Raw genomic sequence first — 12,646 nt, forward strand, 5'->3', positions numbered from 1 at the left:
ACCAGAAATATTAATTTAGTTATCTCCTATAATGAAGTTGTGTTCTTAGTACAAAAAATGTGCTATATGTGGGAATCATCTCGCTTTTGTCGTACATTTGTTTATATGTGGGAATGCCTCATCTCAAAACAATTGACTAGATGATGGAATGGAACGGCTGCTTAGAAGATTTATTACTTTTTTTGTCCCTTGGAAGCTTCGTTAAGAAAAAAGAACCCTCTGAACAGATTTGCATTGTGCAATCAGTGTTGCATAGCAAACAAGAGAGATATAGTACTCTCCAATATTGTCAGGATAAAAAAAATGTCAGAAATAGAGGAAAAAAAGGAGGGTGAGAAGAAAATGAGATGGATTTATTGTTTGGACTTAAATAAAATTCAAATCTACAGATGTCTAATGCCTATGGCTGATTACATAGAACATAATACTATCACTGGGGAAACAAGGAAAAAAACCAATGATATCCTTTTTCTGAGAACTATATGAGTATAAAATTTGAAACTGCATCAACAAACCATGAAGAGATTCACAGATATAATGTTCTAGTGTCTATCTTTGTTCATTTTATGGCATACATGATCACATATGGCTTGACTTTTACCCACGGTCTTTTGAAGTTATTCTATCAGCTGATGGTGTTTGCAGCAAATGGATGAATTTGCATGCGAAGCGGCTTATGGCATTGAATATTGTACTTTCAGAATTTATTTGCTTTGAAGAACTTTGTTCTTGACTTTTTGGGCGTTTGATTGCAATTTTCTGGAAGTCCCTTTATTGTGGCAATAATTGTAAAGGCAATGATGCAGCTAACAGCCTTGGCCATAGATGCAATGTGATTTTGTGATAAATAATAGAAATGCGGCAATTCTTCATTTTAGTCTCAGTATCTTAATTAATTTCAGGAACTCTATTCAAGTAACTGAATTATGAACTTGCATTGTTTTAGCTCGTGTTTATAAGCTGATGTCTTCAGAGATGCTAATCAAATAATTTTTTTTTTTCCCTTTTTTTTTTTTTTTGGCTTTCATTTCTTTCAGGACATGCATGATATGAGAGACTGCTATGACAGATTACTTTCAGCTTCAGCAGCAACTGCAAACAGCATATACGGTATTTTCAGAGTCTCTTGGAACCATTTCGTTATCCGAGTGATAAAGACAGCCCTCTGATTTTGGTCAAAACTTAACCTTAGATACTTGTTTGTGTAAAATTTATTCGTCGTTTTTCTTTCAGTTTGAATGAAAAAGATATCGTGTTGTTTTCAGTAATGACTACAATCCAACAGCGCTGAATATATTGCTTAAACTAAAATTTAGGTCAATGCTCCCGCAACTTTTTTCCCTTCATTTTTTGGTTAGTGATGCTGTACAATGATATAAATAATGATATCCATCTAGTCTCACCACCTTGAATTGCATCAAACTGAGATGTTTGCAATCAGTATGATTACTTCACATGAATCCCATGTTGACAGTGTCTTTTGTTCAGATGCTATGTATTTTATTCATGCACAACAGTGCTATACTGTCGTTATTAATTTAAGGAACCTTACGTGCTGGGAAATCGTTTTCCTACTTCATCCTTTCTAAGAAATGTACTCTCATAAACTTTCTTACTCAGCAAATGAAGAGATATTTTATCCTACTCAATCCAGTTTGAGTCTTCTTATTATATATATATGTATGTATGTATGTATATTTTAATTTTTTTCTCTTTTACCTTTGCTTATTTTTATTTCTTGCAAATGTAATGAAATAAATCAATGACCAAGTCCAAACTATTTTCAGAATCATTGGAAGAAATGGGTGACTGTCTTCTTGAGAAAACGGCTCTCAGTGATGATGAAGAAAGTGGTAAGCAGAAATTTCTTCATACATATATACCACAGAAAGTTTCTTCAGTAAAAGGAAAATGATGTGGTTGTAACATGTATAGAGCATTTCAAACTCAGCCCTATTGGAGTGTACCAGGTTGCAAAATATTTATTATTTTCCCCATTACCCTCTTTTCCCTAATGTCTGTGAATAATGATGAAGGCCCCTGCAGAATATTTATGAATGCATATAGATGTTGCTTGTGTATCAAACAATTTCACTTTGAGACTTTCATATTGTGTAAAACATTAGTTAATTCTTTTGTTTCCTCAGAACTAGTTCACCAAAGAGGCTAGATAATGAAAAACTGTAATTGGAATTATCAAGCAAGTTTTGTTCTTTGATTCTGCTACTGTTTAAATAAATTTTCAGAATATGTAATATGTCTCTGATTCACACTCTCTCTCTCTCGCACTTTTTGGGTTATCTTTCGTTCATGTTGTCGATTTGGACAAAATTAAAATACACGGGCAACATCCCCTCCCCCAAAAAATAGAATAAATCATACTAATTGCTGTCATTGTGCAGGAAAAGTTTTGTTAACTTATTGATGGTTACGTGAGTATTTAACGCTTTATATGAATGGCTTTCAAACTTTCCCATTTGATAAACCTCTATAATTTGTGTTTCGGTGCTCTCATGTATTTTAGACAATCACAATCCCATCGGAGTCCCTTCTTAATGAACTACACATAGTTGAGGTACATTTGCATGGATTTTTTAATTTTATTGTTTTGACCCAAGGGTAAATTTCAGCTACTGTCCCCAACCTTTATTTCTTGGCGTTATTATCCTCAATCTTTGATAAATTGGCACCCGTTCTCCTCAATGACGGTTTCCGCCCAAATTTTCTTTTAAGCAGAGATAAAATGACTAATTTGCCCTTGCACTTGAACTCGAGGAAAACTAGATAAGAAAAACAGAAGAAAAAAATGAAGACAATGAAAACTAGTTACTTCTTTAAGCAGTTCCCAATCCAACCCACCAATGGCAGCTAGAGTTCTTAGTTCCTCTCCAACCCACAAACACCACCACCCACTGCTGCAACTCCCAACCACCATAGCAAGATCTGAATCATTAACTACTTTTTTTTAATTGAAATTATATTTGGTGCCACTAGAAGAATGGGAGTTTGTGGAGTGGATTCATGGGTTTGTGCAGTAAAACAAATGGATTCATGGTTTTGTGTGGTGAATTGAAATGGTATTCTGAAACTGAATCATTTACTACTTTGTTTAAATCGACATTATATATGGTGCCACTAAAGAACTGGAGTTTGTGAAGTGCATTCACGGGATTGTGTAGTACAGCAAATTGATTAATGGGTTTTTTCTTTTTTTGCAGCATTTTTTTTCCCAATAAACAAATGGATTCATAGTTTTGTGTAGTAAATTGAAATGAAACTGCTGGATATATCTTTAGTGGTGAATTTGAAAACATGCGCAGTAAACAAAAATCGATTTGAACATCTGGTTTTGAGTTTTTTTTATATTAAAATCCAAATAAATCTGAAAACACATGCCAGTGGAATGGATCTGAAAGTGGGGAGGGTGGGATTGGGTAGGGTTCAGTTTTCTTCTATTGTTTTATTTTTTTTGTATTTTTTTGTTGTATATGAAATTTAAGGACAAATTTGTAATTTTACGTCTTCTTAAGGAATGTTTCGAATGTTAACTGCCGTTGAGGACTCTAGGTGCCAATATATCGAAGATTGATGACAATAATGCCCAGAAATAAGGTTTGGAGATAAAGGTGCAAAACGTGTAAACATTGGGGACGGCGATTGCAATTTATCCTTTAATTTTATTAATTGAACTGTTTGTCTTTATTAACAATTTCATCAATAATTCCATCATTATTTTGCTAGTACATTTTGCTGGGAATTACCATTTTAAGGAGTGAGCAAATTTTTTGTTTTGCTTCTTTTAAGGAGAAGATAGGGTCTGATTAATATCCTTCAATGCCGGCCCTGAGACTCTTCCTGGTATCACTAGAAGCAATTGATCCTTCAACAATTTTGCCTCATTTTTTTGAATTGTCCTCTGATTTTTCTACTATTACCTATTTTTCGTTTGTAATCCATTCACTGTGGTCTTGTTTATTTATCATAGTAGTGTGCAGCTGTGGACAAAATACCTTCAATACCTTAACTTAAACAGAGATATTTAACACTCACTTTTGCTTCTTTACATGCATTTCATATCTTTGGCCGTTCATTGTTGAGGATAATTTCTGTTTCTCAATTATTTTTTCCCTTCGTGCGGGAGATGGAGAGGCGATGTGATAGGAAATTGTACAAATTAATTTATCTTAAGATTTCACTTCCGCCACACCTCTTGACTACGTTTTTAACTCTTGATACACAACTTGCAGGGACGGATATGAAGAGATAATGAAGAAATACAAAGAAAAAGGGAGATTGAGAAATAGTAGTAGAGAATGCTTTTCCTCACACCAATTGCAACTAGCCCGTGATGAATATTATGAGGAAGCAAATGTATTAGTATTCCATATGAAGTCTCTAAAGCAAGGACAATCCCGTAGTCTTCTAACACAGGCAACTCGGCATCATGCTGCAACAATTGGTGATGGAGAATTGACCTTTGACTATTGACAAATTAACCCAGTGGTAGAAGTCTCTACATTAGCACACTCAATGGAGGTAGGACTTGAACTTGTCTTGATACCAAGACAGGGTAACTGTCTACTGGTTATGCATTATTAATAATTTAATATGTAGTGTACATAATTGATTTCTTCTGAATAATTGTTGATGAAGATTTCGTCATCAACTTACCGAAAATACCCATATTTTAAACATAAAAGTAGAAAATAGATTTTAATATATTTTCTTGCAAGAGTTATTAGTTTCAAGGTAAGAAAAATTTGAATATGTTGGAGAAAATCTCATTTTTGGGCGAAAATATTAAAGTATAAAAAAGACTAGTGTATTTAATAATATAAACAATTATTCTGGTTCTCTCAGTCATATTGAAATTCCTCTCTCCAATATTCTAATTCTTCTCTTATTTCATTTTTCTCTTCTTTCCCATTTACATGACTTGTGCTTTGAGTTTCTGGCGCCATGATGTATCTTTGGTGCTGGATGAGAAATCAAAATTTTGTCGTAGATTCCGAAAAAGATGAGGAGTAAATTCAGTAAGAGGTCAGAGAAGCAAAATATACAAGATCACAAATGAAGACTGCTTGTGGCTGCTCCATCCAGTTTACTATCAAATAGAAAATAAGAATTACTTAAGGCATTGGTTATGCACACGTTTCTTATTAAGCCTACGCCAGCTTTGGCTGAAGGAACATATCCACCAGTTTTCCTTTGAAACAATCAAATTAGTGAAGTACTATAGGACTGTAAAATAGAGAAAGAGCTTCATCTAAACTCATATGGAGCAATCTCTTAAAAAGATTTGAGTCTTGGTGGTTTAATTATGGAAATGGTTCTTGATGGAGCAGAGTGGAAATCATTGAATATTAATTCTTCATGCACTTGCACCCACAACAACAACTTTCAAATGGAGATAGGTTAGCCTTTTCTGATTGTTGACGTGCATTTATAAGATGTGTAAGCATTTATAAGATGTGTAAGTGCTGGTCTTGTCTGGATTTTCTATCATTTTATCTTTGCATAACGAACCAAAACACCTTGGTTTTGATGTGCTTTACACATTGTGAACACACTGCGCATTGCCATATATGGTTAATCTAGTAATCTTTTTTTTTTTTTTTTTTTTTAAATTTTTTTCCTTGTAGTTGGATAACATTGATACTGCATCTCCTCTTAACATCAAATATGGTGCAGCAAAGGTAAAGATCATTTACTGTGTTTTACCAGGGTAGCTTTGCCCCTGATCAGGGCCGGTCTTGTGATTGTCGGGGCCCGAGGCAAAGCCTAAAAATTGGGCCCCCCTCCCAAAATCATCGTAAATGCAATGGATATATATATATATATATATATATATATATATTTGGGTAATTGAACTAAGGCTATGGGCATTGGATTGGATTTGAGCTTGAATTTGTGGGCTGCATTTCTGCATCACTGGGTCTGGTTTAAGTTCAACTATAAAAGGGAAAAAAAAAATAAATAAAAATAAATTCTAGGCCCAAAGTGAGGCCCCCCTAGATGTTGGGCCTGAGGCATAGGCCTCATTTGCCTAGCCCCAGGACCGGGCCTGCCCCTGACCCCATCTTCTATTTCCTCCATCTCAAAAATTGTAAACCTCTTTAAACGTCTTTATATGTATGTATGTATGTATATTCCATATTTCCTGCATACAAATGATTTATTTTTATTTTTTTATTATTATTTTTTTGTCTTACCCTCTGAACTTGTCTTTATTTTAAGTTTTTGTTGGATTACTTTAAAAGTAGTTCCACTTTTCTAAAATGAACTTTATAATGTGATATCCAGAAAAGGGAAATAGGATGCTAACATTGGATGTAGTAATGTTTATTCCATGTGTGAAGCACACAATTGTATCTATTATTCTTATCTGTGGTATCGTGTACATTTTCACTCAAATTATCAGGTCAGGTGAAGTGCATAGGGACCTAGATCACCAAAATCAACATATTGGAAGTGCATGTTTACGTGGTTGATGTCCCTCACTGTCTGGCATGTCATGTTCCTTCTCTATCCAGCTGATCAAATGCCTCGGAAATACCTTCTTAATGAAATTGAGACTGCATATTATCATATTTCAAAGCTATTGCATAATATATTGGGTGATCTAGAACGTCCTAATAGAAGATTCTAAGTGGTGTGATGACACAAAATAAGTTGAAAGTATTATAAAAAAACATAATATGTGGCTCAAAATATATGTAATTGGGACCATGGAGAAGAGTTATTAACTTAGATTTTAATTTGTTTATCCTAATATGAAGTCGTGAATGAGGAGAAAGGTTTGCACAGTCCACACCTTGAACCAATTGAACTTGACCTGGCATGAATGTGTTTATGCGTGTATGAATGGAATTGATTGACTAGCATGTTTGCTATGCATCTATTTGTTTTTAGCCAGATTATTTTATTTTGTTTTAAATGAAGAAATCATCACCAACTTTAAATTTGATGGACTTAAGCATGTAGAATATTTTAGAGGCACACTACTTGCCGGAAATGAAGATCACCGCCATTCATGAAATCTGAAGAATAGAATTGTGAACTCCACAGCCAATGAAAGAATTCTCGATAAAATTGTAGGCAACAAACCAGCCGACCATTTCATCTTCTCAGTTGGCAGATTGAAGACACTAGAATTTTCCGGTTTTGCTAAAAGCTCACTACCATTCTAGAATTCTCTAGGGTGAAAAATTATAAGCTAATAAAAGGAGTTTGTGAAATTTTTATAAAGCTTGTTTGATTATGTGTAGGTAAATCAAGTCACGATGAGCAACTTACAAGCGGTTGGCGGAGTAAAGAAGCTCAATAATCAGAATTACACTATATGACAAACTTGTATGGAGTCTCATATCTCCAAGGGCAAGATTTGTGGAAGGTAGTTGGCGGAATTGACATGATGCTGCCAGAGGAGGCCGAAGTTTTGAAAAAGTGGAGAATCAAAGCGGGTAAGGCTTTGTTCGATATAAAAACAATAATCGAAGAAGAATTGTTGGAGCACATAAGAGACAAGACTACACCAAATGATGTATGGGATACTTTGGCTTCATTATCCTCGAAGAAAAATAACCCGAGGTTGCAGCTTTTGGAGAACGAGCTTCTCTTGATCACTTAACATGAATTAACAGTAAGTTAATATTTAATAAAGTTAAATATCTTTGTTGTGAAATTTCTGAATTAGACGCTTTAAGTAAGATTTTGGAGTCCAGAATGAGGAGAATAATCATACATGGTATGTTTATTGCCGCAGTACAAGGTTGGCCAAAACAACCTTCAGTGGTTAATCTTGAGAATTTGTTGACTGATCAAGAAGCGTTAACCAGACAAATGTTAGGAGTTTCGATAAAGAAAGAGGATGAAGAAGCATTATTTAGCTACAAAAGACGAGGTCAATTTCGTCAGCAAAATTATAAAGAATTCAAAGAAGATAAATTTAAAGGATAGATTGAAGGAGGCTACCAGACAAGGGGAGTTCAACAAAATTGAGACAAGAGAGGTAAAAGTTATCAACTATCTAATGACTCGTGTTTTGTATATAGAAAACGAGGTTATTATGCTAGAGACTGTTGATTTAAAAAGGGGCCAGCAAAAGTCAATATAGCAACCTTCAACAAGGAAGATAAATAAACTAGTGAAAAAGAATGGGATGTTGAGGCAACCACAGCAACAATTGAATAGTCTCAAGAAGAAATTTAATTCAAATTTAAAGGATGAATCAGTGTTGATAGTAGTCTTGCTTGAGAAAATGGATTGTGAAGATGATTGGACTGATAACTCAGGAGAAGATGATTTGATTGATGATTCAGGAGAAGATGGTTGGATCGATGACTCGAAAGAGGACATCGTGTTTTATGAAGAATCTTTAGGGTGGACTCCGCAGAGGGAGGAATTATCAAAATTAGAAGAGATGTTTGAAACGCAGACACCGTAGAGAATGGAACTGCTAGATTCAAAAGATATGTTTGAAATGTAGACACCGCAGAGAATGGAACTGCTAGATTCAAAAGAAGTATATTCTTTGGAGACACCGCAAGGTATGAAGCACACATCAAAGAGGGTAGATCTACTAGATTTACATAAAACAATAGAGGTACAAGAATCAAGTGATGAGAAGTTTACTGGCGCAATACAAAATTCTTGGCAAACAGGTGTGATTCAAATAACACCGTATGAAATTAAGCTAAGTCAACAAAAAACAATTGAGGTACGTACAAATTTACAATCACAAATAAGAAAATCGGGTAGACATGAGAATTCAAGTACCAAGTATACCAATCTAAAAATTGATGAAGAGGGAAGCATGAAAGAGTCAATTGCATTGAATAAAGGGTTGGAAATATTAAATGAAGAACCGATCACTTCAAAATTCGTCAAGGCAAAGTTGGAGTGATGAAAAAGAAAAGATTTAAAATGAAAAGTTGGTGCTGAATGGGAGAATTGAAGAAATCATCACCGACTTTAAATTTGCTGGACTTAAGTATGTAGAATATTTTAGAGACACATTACTTGCTGGAAATGAAGACCACCGCCATCCATAAAAAATCTAGAGAATAGAAAATTGTGAACTCCATAGCCAATGGAAGAATTCTCCAGAAAATTGTAGGCAGCAAACCCACTGACCATTTCATCTTCTCAGTTGGCGGATTTAAGACACTAGAATTTTCCGGTTTTGCTAAAAGCTCACTACCATTCTAGAATTTTCTAGGAGGAAAAATTATAAACTAACCACCGACATACTAGAAGGAGACCACCGACTTTGCATGTGTATATATATATGTGTTGAGTGTGTGCATGTGTGGTCAAGAAAAAATGAGAAGAGAGAATAATGTGTGAAAAGAGAAAGAGGCTGAAGGAGAGTGGTGTGAGAGAGTAGTATTTGAGTGAATTTAGCATTAAATAGACTTAGTAGATGGTGAGAGAGTGCTCATTCAATAAAAGTTCAGGTGGAGTGTTCTTGTAAAAGCAATTCTATATTAATAAACTTATTTTTTTGGTGTTTAAACTTCACATTAAAGGAGTTCCCTGCTTTAATTTTTTGAGTAATGTTACTTGTACATAATTATTTACAGATTGGTGTAAAGAAAAAGAGAAAAAAGCAGTTTGGAGAAGAGAGAAAAAATAGGAGAAAAGGAAATCAATAAAGTTGTTTGTATATAAACAGTTACAAAATGGTTTATATACAGATGATGTGTTGAAAAGAAAGTGAGGAATTTTATTTTTTTATTTGGTTGAAAAAATTCTGATTTAATCACATCTCACCACATAATGTATATGTAAACCTATTATGCAAATGTAGCACAACCGATTAAATTTAATAAAATGACATGTCATCAATCTGTATACCAATTTGTAAATAATTATGTACAAGTAGCATTATAGTAATTTTTTTGGGTTGCTAATTATGCAATATAATTGCAGCATTCGCTAAGCAACTGAAGCTGATTCCTTCTTTCATATGTGTTTGCAGGAAAATTTAGAAAGAAATCCGGGTCAAATTTATTTTTCCTACGGCAGAGAGTTTAAGACAATTAGCAAATCAGCACCTCTCCTTCCTGAGAATAAACTCAATCTGGCTGGGCGTCTGTCGCAGTTGCGGCCTTCACCATCATACAAGTTCACATCATATGTGCTACCCACGCCAGTGGAGACAAAGGACCCAGGTTTTTGTAAATCAGGTGGTGAAGTTCCTCAAACAAGACAAGCTAACATGAATTTGTGGCATTCATCCCCTTTGGCGCATAACAAATATGAAAAGCTTGTGGCAATTCATAATCAGTGCTCAAAGAGAGCAACATCAATACAAGAGGCAGTCAATTGTCCCCTCCATTCTCCGATGGCCGCTCATCAAAATGGTTTGATCCAAGTGTTGCATCAAATTTCTCATCTAGTGGTTCTATTTTGTCATCAGGATATCCTCCATTTTCAGGGTCTCTTTTGCGCACTCCACTATCTCTACCCACATCGACTCCCAAATTGTCTTCAATTGTGTCACCAACTTTTGTGTCATCACCTAAAATAAGTGAACTTCATGAGCTCTCTCTGCTGCCGGCCCATTCAGCATATAAGATACCATCCAATCGCATTGCTCATTCAGGTCCCTTGGTACCTAAAGGTAATGAGCAAGCCCATATCAAAGTCTACACCTCCAATGCCACAAATAATTTCTCGTAGTTATTCCATTCCTTCTGGAGGTCAAACAGAAGTGGCATCTCCTTTTCCTTTAGAAGCTTCTCAAACTTCAAAGATGACCGATGATATTTCTTCACCTCCTTTAACACCAATTTCCTTACCAGATCACCATCCCCTACATCTAGATGACATCTTGGTCAGTTACACGAGAGGTAACTTTTGAACTAGTTTTCTAAATGATGTCCATCAACCTTCTTTTTCATTTTTAAGATTATAAATTGCAATTTGGTTAAAAAGTTGTTTAGAAGCTGGGTAATGAGCATGCTTCCAGCTTCCTTTTGGAACAGGGCAGTTCAACCATTTCCTTGACATTACTTTAGTTGTGCGTACTTGAGATTAAGGACATGTTCGGTAGTGATTATGAGAATTGATTTTTTGCAGGGGCGGATCCAACCTTTTCGGGTTGTGGGGTCAAAAATTAATGTGAAATTTTTAAAAACAATATAATATTAATGAAAATAAGTCAATACGTATTTTGACACTTTGAAAACGTCTTATAATTATATTATTATTAAGAATCATGCTACAAGTACATTGAATTTGACATTAAGTTTGACATTGTGTCACGTGACGACATCACATTGGACAATTTTTGAAAAAAACACATTTTTCCGCCAACTCCATTTGTGAAAACATTTGAAAACAATGGAATGTCAAACTCTATGTCAAGCAAACAATGTACAAGAAGCCTTATTCTATTATTAATATTGTTAAATGAATTTTGTTTTATGTATAATTTTGTTTGCCATGTTGTTTATGAATGTTGAGTTAACGACGAATAAATCAAATTGAATGTAGGAAGTGAATTGAAATAAAATTCACATTTAATTTATGAAGTAAAAGAAATTTAAGCTTAACGAAAAAGTAATTTGAAAGTAATTCAAATTACATTTAATTCGTAACAATTTTAAAATTTTTGATATCATTTCATATAAAATTTCCTAATAAAATGATGTAAATTATATTGAAAAATCTATAGTGCAAAAATAATAAATGTTAATGAATTAATTGAATTTTTTAAAAGAAAAAACGAGTTAAACGCTTTTTTTAGTACGTATGTTTGATACATGTTTAACTATTTTCAATATTTGTTTAGACCATTCGATATTACTAAGATGTAGTTTTTGAAACGAGCTTCTAGACGATGCAGGCGATTTCTGGATTTGGATAGTATACGATAACTGGCAAATTTTAAAATTTAGCATATTATCAAAATTTCGAAATACTAATTTGGAATAGCCTACTTTGATACATTGTAACTTATGCTATGGTTGATCATTTTGCACGTCATTAAGAAGCGAAAAACTAGGTCATAAGCACTTTGAAATGATATTAAAAATACAATGTTTCAACTTCATTTGGCATGTATTGAAGTAGGACGTAAAACGGTTAAAACGACTATTTTCTTAAAAAAAAAAAAATCGAAATTTTGTGTGTTATTTGATCCCACATGACTCCATGTGGGTCCGCTCTTGGAATTTTTTATCATTAGAGGGAAAAGTGGGTTTCCCTATAAGTTAGAAGGTAAAAAATGGCGACTGAAATAGTGAAATAACTGAAAAAAATTGATTTTTTTGAATGAAAAGTTGCTACCAAACGGGGGCTAAGGTTAATTCGGAGGAGTTTGAGTCTAAAATAAAAAGAAAAAGGTAAAATAAATTAGCCGTGTATATTATTCTACTTTGTTTTTATAATATGAATAATGCATAATCCTCTACTTTGAAGCGTGTAATTTTGATTAGTTAAGGGTATATTTGGTTTACTGTTTTTAGTTTTTAGTTTTGCAAAACATTTAAAATGTGTTTGGTTTGATATTTCTAAAAATACATTTTAGAAAACAAGAATAAATTTAGAATACAAAACTCAAAATGCATTAAATTTTGAATATTTTCAGTAAAAATTTTGAAAACACTTAAAATATGAAAAATAAGCATTTAAATAA

At 33.8% G+C, this 12,646-nt stretch overlaps 1 protein-coding gene across 5 annotated transcripts; it reads left to right on the plus strand.

Moving 5' to 3' along the window:
* The first annotated feature begins 1,021 nt into the window (after positions 1 to 1,021).
* On the plus strand, positions 1,022 to 11,044 carry LOC111376294 (uncharacterized protein At2g33490-like). Of its 5 annotated transcripts, XR_002699445.1 has the most exons (7): positions 1,022 to 1,110; positions 1,788 to 1,853; positions 4,248 to 4,536; positions 5,643 to 5,696; positions 7,269 to 7,642; positions 7,766 to 8,011; positions 9,983 to 11,044. XR_002699445.1 is itself a non-coding variant. In XM_022999242.1 (6 exons), exons 5-6 carry the CDS (start codon positions 7,871 to 7,873, stop codon positions 10,532 to 10,534), a joined length of 693 nt encoding a protein of 230 aa, XP_022855010.1. In that variant the 5' UTR covers positions 1,022 to 1,110; positions 1,788 to 1,853; positions 4,248 to 4,536; positions 7,269 to 7,642; positions 7,766 to 7,870; the 3' UTR covers positions 10,535 to 11,044. The 5 variants fall into 5 exon arrangements, 3 of the variants coding, with proteins under 3 accessions (XP_022855010.1, XP_022855011.1, XP_022855012.1); XM_022999242.1 differs by lacking the exon at positions 5,643 to 5,696; XR_002699446.1 differs by lacking the exons at positions 5,643 to 5,696; positions 7,766 to 8,011.
* Positions 11,045 to 12,646: the final 1,602 nt, after the last annotated feature.

Source organism: Olea europaea, unplaced genomic scaffold (assembly GCF_002742605.1).
Source record: "Olea europaea var. sylvestris unplaced genomic scaffold, O_europaea_v1 scaffold1483, whole genome shotgun sequence".
NCBI lineage: Eukaryota > Viridiplantae > Streptophyta > Magnoliopsida > Lamiales > Oleaceae > Olea > Olea europaea.

What these genes read in the sequence shown, in the direction of transcription:
- LOC111376294 (XM_022999242.1), top strand. Translation starts at nt 7,871, where the DNA reads ATGAAGAAGCATTATTTAGCTACAAAAGACGAGGTCAATTTCGTCAGC. An exon ending in ACAAAATTGAGACAAGAGAG is followed by an intron (nt 8,012 to 9,982) that starts GTAAAAGTTATC and finishes ATGTGTTTGCAG; the next exon opens with GAAAATTTAGAAAGAAATCC.